Source organism: Myotis davidii, unplaced genomic scaffold, assembly GCF_000327345.1.
Source record: "Myotis davidii unplaced genomic scaffold, ASM32734v1 scaffold150, whole genome shotgun sequence".
NCBI lineage: Eukaryota > Metazoa > Chordata > Mammalia > Chiroptera > Vespertilionidae > Myotis > Myotis davidii.
The window spans coordinates 2,257,353-2,265,974 of record NW_006283437.1 but is presented as its reverse complement, the minus strand read 5'-3'; the positions used below and the strand labels follow the sequence as shown (position 1 = coordinate 2,265,974).

At 57.9% G+C, this 8,622-nt stretch overlaps 1 protein-coding gene across 1 annotated transcript in view; it reads left to right on the top strand.

Annotated features, from left to right (window-relative positions):
- OTOA (otoancorin) overlaps window positions 1–8,622 on the top strand; it is an 86,469-nt gene that overhangs the window by 54,056 nt on the left and 23,791 nt on the right. Inside the window, 7 exon segments of the mRNA XM_015563897.1 lie at window positions 98–313; window positions 3,188–3,234; window positions 3,236–3,341; window positions 4,001–4,138; window positions 5,065–5,120; window positions 5,286–5,403; window positions 7,446–7,519. Coding sequence (XP_015419383.1) covers window positions 98–313; window positions 3,188–3,234; window positions 3,236–3,341; window positions 4,001–4,138; window positions 5,065–5,120; window positions 5,286–5,403; window positions 7,446–7,519 — 755 coding nt within the window.

Genomic DNA, 8,622 nt, shown 5'->3' with positions numbered 1-8,622 from the left:
CAGGAGGGGTTGTGGCGCCGTACCCCCCAGGGTGCAGTCGGAGGGAACTACTGTGCTATCTGCTATGGACCCTCACGGCAGCTTGCTCCCCCGCCAGCTCAAGGCCGACCTCCTGGACATTGCCACGGGGAACCAGACGCTCAACGAGACCCTGGGCTCCTTGTCGGATGCGATCGTGGGCCTGACCCACCGTCAGCTGGAGTCCCTGTCCCCCGAGGCTGTGCACAGCGCCATCGCTACCCTCAGCCAGGTGCCGGGCTGGGCCAAGAGCCAGGTGATCATCTTGTCCGCCAAGTACTTGGCCCATGAGAAGGTCAGTGGGAACGCCGAACTCTTTTTTTAAAATATTTTTATTGATTTCAGAGAGGAAGGGAGAGGGTGAGAGAGAGAGAAACATCAATGATGAGAGAGAATCATGGATTGGCTGCCTCCTGCATGCCTCCCTCTGGGCATTGAGCCCGTAACCCAGGCATGTGCTACAACAAAACCATACCTTCTGGTTCATAGGTGGACTCTCAAATGCTGAGCCTCGCCAGCCGGGCTGAACTCACTTTTTGTTCTTGTTAATCCTCACCTGAGGACATTTTTCCATTGCTTTTCAGAGAGTGGAAGAGAGGGAAAGAAGGGGAGCGAGAGTGAGATAAACATTTAGGTGAGGAGACACATTGAATGGTTGCCTCCCATATGCGCCCCCACTGAGGGTGGGGCGTGACTCTACAACCCAGGTACATGCCCTTGACTGGAAATGGAATGATCCGCCCTTTTCATGTGCAGGCCGGTGCTCTACCCACTGAGCCATCAGCCAGGCCTCTGAACTCTTCAACGCCTGGCACCCAAGGGCCAGTTCTGTGCACACGGCGGATAGTGCCGAGGACGACTCCTGCGTTCAAACCCTTGTCCTTCCGTTGGCTAGCTGCACGTTTGCTACCTTGGACAGTCGACTTAACTTCCCTTCGCCTCAGTTTCCCTATTTGTAACATAAGATGGGTGACAATCACACCTGTTCGCAGGCGGCTGCGTGGGTTACTCAGTCAGTACCTGGGAGGAGGCGGGACAGCACGTGGCCCGCGTGCGCTCCGCGGTGTGAGCCCTTGCTGTTAAGCAAAGCGTGAGATTCCCCCCAGGACTTTCTTGCCCGCTGTTGAGGCTGCAGCACACTGCTCACCCATGTCAGAGATGATGCTCTTTCATTCCAGCCTGGGCTGCACAGAGGGCACCATCCCCACGGAAGGCCCTGCCTTGCGGGATTAGGCAGTCCCAGCTCTGTCTCCTGCACGTGACCCTGGCAATAGTTGCTTGGGTGGGAAGTGGGCCTTTTGCGTGGGTGTTAGCCTCTGTGCTGGGCCCGGTGGGAAGGGCTCCAGAGACCTGAGCCCTACAGTGTGGGTCCTGCTCTGCAGTCCACAGTCAGCCCTTCCCAGGAAGCAAATGGCTCCTGAGGATCGACTGGGGCCGATCCCAATGTGACAACAGCCGCTTCAATAAGCACTGACCCTGGGCCGGGCCCTGTTCTCGGTGAGCTCATCAGTTAGTCCTCCCACCCCCCACGGGATTGATAGGGTCATAACCGATTCTCAGGTCGTTCCTGTGGGGCACAGCGTCAACGGGCATGGCCACGGCCGCAGGAAAGGCGCAGCTGGGACTGCCCAGGGCACCTGGCTTCGGAGCCTACTCGCCAGCTCCATGCTGACGGCCTCGTCGTGGCGCCAGGACCACAGCCAGCCCATCCTCACCGGCCTCCAGGCCGAGGCTGCCCAGGCACCTGTCCCTTCCAGCCTTGTGGCGACTGCCGTCCGAAGGCGTGGCAGCCCTTTCCTGCTTCGCCTGGGGACACTGGCTCACTGGCATTTCCCTGTGAGTGGGCGTCGGGAGCTGAGGGACCTGTCCTGTTCCCCCAGCTCTGGACGAGTGGCTCGTCTTCTCCTGGTGGAAGGTGGCTTCTGTCGGGAAGCTGCGCTGGAAAGGCCCTGCCTTCTTGGGAGCAGTTGGAGACTATCCGTCCTTCAGGGCAGCGGTTCTCAACCTGTGGGTCGCCACCCTTTTGGCGGTCCAACGACCCTTTCACAGGGGCCGCCTCAGACCCTCCTGCAGATCAGATATTTACATTTCAATTCATCACAGTAGCAACATTACAGTTATGAAGTAGCAACGAAAATAATGTTATGGTTGGGTCACAACATGAGGAGCTGTATTTAAAGGGCCAGAAGGCTGAGAAGCACTGCTTTAGAGCATAGCTGAGGGAAGCCACACATCCAGCCTCTTGTAGAACCAAGGAATCCGCCTGCTGACAGGGAAACCCTGCGTCTTCACTCGGAGGCGGAGGGAACATGCATCGCCTCCGAGGGTGCCAGCTCCAGCCGTAGGTCTCAGAAAGCATCAGACCCATGTCCTGAAACACGCCTTGATTATTTTAAAATGTGTGTTTATTGACTTCAGAGAGGAAGGGGGAGAGAGACATCAATGAGCGAGAATCACTGGTCGGCTGCCTCCTGCACGCCCCCTCCTGGGACTGAGCCCACAACCCGGGCCTGTGCCCTGACCGGGAATCGAACCTGGGACCCTTCAGTGCGGAGGCTGACGCTTAATCCACTGAGCCAAACCGGCTGGGGCTGAAGCATGTCTTTATGTCAGTGGAGTTCTGCCTGGAGGTAACAGCGTGGGCTTTGCTCTGCCAGCTGCGTGCGGGGTGACAGGGTGAGAGCGGGGGCTGCCTCCAGCACTGAGAGAGGGGCCGGGCTGGTCCCTGAGAGCCCGGGGCCAACCGAGGGGCAGCAGCTGGTCCGTTCCTGGTCACTGTTGCCCATGTGGGCCCATGTTTTAAAAAGCCAGAGACTCACCCGGATTTCTGTGGGAATTCCCCACATGTGAAATGTCAGCTAGTTCAGGTTAAACATGAAGCAGCCCTTGGCTGTCAGCTGTGGCGCTCGGGCCCTGCTTCAGGTACGTGTGCTGTGGCCTCAGGCAGCAGAGGACACCCCCAACCCCCACCCGCCCACGGGGCCGAGACTGCTCCGTCCTGTTCTGTTCTGACATTTACTCTCTTTCCTGAGAGGAATCCTGGAAGGTCTGGGAGGCAGCACACCCGCCACCTGGTGCCCGCCCTGCCACCCAGCGCGCAGTGGGCCTGGCCAGCGCCCCGCAGGCGAAAGGCCTGAGCACAGCCTCGCCCCTCTGGCCGGTCCCCCAGGTGCTGTCCTTCCACAGCGTCAGCCAGATGGGCGTGCTGCTGGCGGGGGGTTTTTGGCATGGACCCCAGGGCCCTGGCGCAGGTCCTGAGAAGCGCCGGCTCCCTGCACGTGTCCAGCCTGTCGCTGGCCCAGCAGCAAGGCATCCTCAGCAAGGTGAGAGGGCGCGCTCACAGCCTGTGGTTTGGGGCTGTGAGGGGCAGGGTTCGCCCAGCCTCTGGGGAGAAGCTTCTTCCGCTGCCGCCTCCCCTCCCTCCAGAGAGCCCGGCCGTGTTGTACTTCTTCCCAGACCCCACTGCTCTCCCGAGCGCAGCAGACCTGGGAGACGCTGCTTAACCGAGGCTCCTGGATAGAGTAACACGTGAAAGCTGATTTTCCAATCTCAAAGTGACCTGAAGTCCCACGTGCTCCCCAGAGCCTTCAGGCTTCAGAGTCAGCCAGTTCCTCCTCCTCGCTCGGCAGGGGCCTTCGGGGCACCCTCTGCCCTCAGACTTGGCTTTTCCAATCGCAGAATCTGTTAGAAACCAAACACGAGAGATCGGCCCCCACGTCACCACCTGGCACAGCAGAGCACTGATGGCTACAATAAGGAGCGCAGGCTCTGAGATAAGACAGACTTGGGCCTGAATCTCACTGTCAACCAATGTCTCACTAAGCCTCAGTTTTCTTGGCTGTAAAATGGGGGCAGTGATGGTTCCCAGCAAGTGGGATGGATTTTGTGCTGGGAGGCCCTTGGCACGGTGCCTGGCCTGTCCCCAAAGCTCGGCGCACCGCCCGTGCGGCTGTCAGTGAGGGGGTGTCCTCTCACTTCGCAGGTGGCTGGAGCCGGCGGCGCCCCGGGTGCCGTGGAAGTCCCGGGGGCTTTCTTTAAGGAAGTGTCTCTCTTCGATTTAAGGAGGGAACGCGGACTCAACTCCACTGTCCTACAGGAGAAGGAGCTGCGGAGGAGTCAGGTACGGTGCTGAGGCCGGACACCAGTTCCCGGGGTGTTCGAGGGGTCCCCACCCCAGCAACCCCACCGGCAAGGCCTTCCCAGCACTGGCTGGGGGCGGGGGGTCCTAGATGACCTCAGCTGTACACTAGCTGCCGGGGAGCGGGACCCCGGGAAGGGCTCGGTCCCAGAGACTGTCCCCTGCAGCTGCCAGCGCTGTCCAGCGGCTCCGGTGCTGCCGCCGCCTGCTGTAGGCGGGGCTCCGGCCACCCCTCTGTGGGTTCGGTTAATTTGCTGGAGCGGCTCCCAGAACTCAGAGCAGCGCTTTATTCACCGGGTCACTGGTTTTTAGGAAAGGATGGAGCAGCCTGCGGGGGAGAGGCGGGAGCCGAGCGTGGGGAAGGGGAGGAGCTTCCCTGCGTCTCCACCCCCCACCCCCCAGCCCTGAAGCTCTCAGAACCCTGCCCTTGGGTGTTCATGGAGGCGTCACCGCACAGGCATGATTGATGAGCTCCCTGGCCAGCGGCCATTGAGCTTCTAGTCCCTCCCTCCCTGGAGGTCAGGGTCGGCCTGAAAGCCCCACCTCCTGATCACACAGCCGCTTCCCGCCTTTGCTTGCTGGGATGCCCTGTGTCCAGGAACTAGCAGGTGGGCCTGGACAACGCGTAGGAAGGGAGTGGCGGCCCTGCTCCCTGCAGCAGGCTCTCCCTCCTGCACACCTCTGGCCTGGTGTGGGAGCCCGGCCTGCCACCCGCTCATCTCCCAGGTCTGCCACTTAGCAACTGTGTGGTCCTGGGCAAGTCACAGCCTGGAAGCCTCTGTCTTCCCATCTGTAAAATGGGTCGTGGTGCTGGGCCCACAGGGCTTCCGGGCGCTGGGCCTACCACGTGCTTGTCGCGGTGAATGCCCTCCCCCGCCCCCTCAGCTGGCATTGTTCTCTCCCCCCAGGCCTTGTTCCTGTATGAGCTGCTGTCCCAGACCAGCAGTCCGGCCGAGCTCCTGAGGTAGGGGAAGGGGGGCGCAGCTCGCCAGCTCTTTGGAGCCTGATTTCCCCGCAGGGAGAGTTGGACAGTCCCTTCTGTGGCCCATGCCAGGTGGGCTACGCCTTCTCCTTCTCCCCTTCCCTGTCTTACCCAACCACTCTTCCCCGCCCCTGTCCTGTTCTCTAGTGCAGGGCAGCTGGTCAAGGGCGTGGCGTGCTCCCACATCGACGCCATGGGCGCCGACTCCTTCCTGGCCCACTTCCAGTATTTTGAGAACAGCCTCTCCCTGCTTTCTCCACATCAGGTACTTTTCTGCTTCTGCTCCTCTCTTTCTGCCCGAGGAGCCGACCCTGCATTGTCTGGCTCCGAAGCCGGCGATATTCTGTGCAGATGATGGTGAGGGGCGCTATACTGAGACAGGCCTTCTCCAGTTTCTTTCCTTTTTTAGAAAAGTACGTTTTTATTGATTTCAGAGAGGAAGGGAGAGGGAGATGGAAACATCAATGATGAGAGAGAATCATTGATCGGCTGCCTCCTGCACACTTGCTCCTGGGAATGGAGCCCACAACCCGGGCATGTGCCCAGGAATCGAACTGTGACCTCCTGGCTCATAGGTCGACACTCAGCCCCTGAGCCACGCCGGCCGGGCTCCAGTTTCTTCCTTAGATGCTCCGAATGCCCCTGCCTTCAAAGCCGGCGTTGCCACAGGTTGGTTATCTCACACTCTGCCCGAGCCTTAAAGCACCCCTGGAGGGCGGAGCATCGCATGTTCACAGTTACGTCCCGAGACCGAAGGCCGTGCCGTCAGCTACGTGCGATCCGGCCAGGGCGGGGGCCAGGACGGACGCTGCTCCAAGGGCATTGTCCTTCTCACTTAACACTTCCTTCTCCACATGGTCACGGCCACTCTTCCACGCCTGGGCGAGACCCGCGGTGCCTGCATTGACGCGCTGAGCGCTCAGAGGAGAGCGAGAAGGTCTCATGTGACGTGCTCATCTCACACAAACAAAACACAAGGACGCAGGGACACTGTGCTGGCCATGTCTTTGGCCTTGACTGAGGTCAGGCTTCACGGGTGTTCACATACTCATCAAAGTGTACACTTTAAACGCAGTGTAGTTCTTTGCATACAATTACAGTTCAGTACGACTGTCAAAAATACAGGTTGCAGGCTTTCATTGAGAGCAGGTCTGGGCGACCCTGTGGGCTGCCTCCTCACCGCTCCCTGGTGGGAACTTCCCTCAGCAGCACGTGAGCGTCTGCCAGGCAGAGGCGGGGTGGAAGAGGTGCAGGGGAAGGGGAGAGGGGAGAGGCCAGCCGCTTGGAGGAGGCCTGATGTCTGAGCAGAGCCCCCCAAACAACTCCTCACCCAGACTCCCCTGTTCTTCAACCTTCAAATACCACTTCAGTAGAAAAGTTGTCTTTTTTCTTTATATATTTTGCTAAAAACATGTAATTATCTAATGAAAAATAGAAAGAAAGTAAAATTCCCCCTAGAACAGTGGTTCTCAGCAGGGGACCACTCTCTGGAGACACATTCGGCCGCCACACTTGAGGGAGGTGCTCCTGGCGTCCAGTGTGTGGGGGGCAGGGCTGCGGCTTCACACCCAAATGCAGACAGCAGCGCCCAGCACATGGGATCCCCCCTCCCTGTGCCAGCGCCCAGCACACGCCCCCCTCCTGTGCCAGTGCCCAGCACACGGCCCCCCTGCCCGCACCAGCACCCAGCATGTGCCCCCCATGCCAGTGCTCAGCAGGTGGCACCCACCCTGGTGCCAGCAGGGCTGCGGCTAGACTGCTCCACGGGCAACGGCAGGGAATGCTGGCTCCTGACTCTGAGGGTTGGGGTGTGAATAAAACACATTTACCTGTAACTTAAAAAGCACCAATGAGCTCATACTGTGCACACTGTTCTGTTTAACTTTATATACAACACATTGTGTATGAATAAAATAGGGCCTGGGCATCATGCATATTAATATATGTAAATCTACCTGCGGAGACAGGTAATTGTGTAGTGTTCCGTTGTACGGCTAATTTATCGAATGTACCGTCATTTACCTAACCAGTCAGTCCCCTACTGAGGGGCACGTCGATGACATCTCCCCTTTTTGCCGTTATAAACAGATCTGTGGTGAGCATTCTTAGACTTAAATTTTTGTGTCCATCTTGCTGCTGCCTCAGTTTCCTCATGCACAGACCGGGCACAGTGGGCCCCGCACCCCAGGGCGCTCTATAAACAAGATGCCTCTGTGCATGCTGAGCGCAGCGCCTGGACCGAGAGCACAGTCTTGCTTGCTCTTCCTACCACTTCACTAAATGCCGACAACTTTTTAAATCTTTCAGGTTAATTGTTTGGCGTGGAAAGCCTGGGAGGTTTCCAGGTCCCTTATGCAGCCCTTCCTCTTGGCTGCGCTCCCGTGAGTGAACGTGGGCCCCTCTCTGGCTCAGCAGTAAGATTGAGGGGACCCGCCCACCCCAAAGTGCTTCTCTCCCTCTGGGTTTGGTGAGGAGCCAGAGGGGAGTGGAGAGCGCCCTGGACGGTGACGCCCTTGAGACCAGGTGTAAATTCTGGGCCCACACAGACATTTCAGACCCTTGCTTTTTCTTGTTATTTATTTAAAAACCAAAGCCAAAGCAGCCCAGGCCCCGGGGCAGATCCGGCCGGGGCTGACCTCACCGCTGTGCCCACGCTCCCGGAGGCAGGGCTGGGGGAGCTGTGGGGCTTTGCCGGGACCTGTGGGCACTCAGGTCTGGGGGCAGTCCTACTTTCCAAATACGGTCTGGACACGGTTTCTCTCTTCCTCCTCTTGCTGTTACTGTCTTCATTCATTCAAAAAATATTTACTGAATGCTTACTATGTACTAGCTCTTAGAAAGAACTAAATTTTCCCCATAAAGACCTTATAAGCTCATAGAGGAAAATCAGGTAAGCATGAAACCAATTATAATATCAAGTTGATATTTAGTTGAAAGTGATAGAATCTGAACTCAAATCGGCTTAGGCAATAAAAGGCAATTTTGTATTTAGGCGGCTGGAACTCCCAGGGGTGGATTTCAGGCATGGCTAGATCCAGGGGCTAACATTATGTCATCTGTGTCTTAGCCCAGCTTCTCTGTCGGCTTCTCTGTCAGACAGATTCTCTCTCCGTGGTGGCCCCTGGCAGACCCAAGGCTACATCTTCCTAGTTTTCATGTTTGGGGAAAAGAAAGACGTCCTCTTCCCATTCTTCTTACTAAGACTTGGGTGTGACTCCCATGGGCCTGCATTGGGCCAGTTTGCCCTTCTTGACCCAATCGCTGGGCTTGGAAGGATGGGTGACTTGACTGGAGCTGAGAGTGAATGGGCACCGCCCCAAAGCACAAGGTCTTAGAGCAGTGGTTCTCAACCTGTGGGTCGCGACCCCTTTGGCGGTCGAACGACCCTTTCACAGGGGTCGCCTCAGACCATCCTGCAGATCAGGTATTTACATGACGATTCATCACAGTAGCAACATTACAGTTATGAAGTAGCAATGAAAAT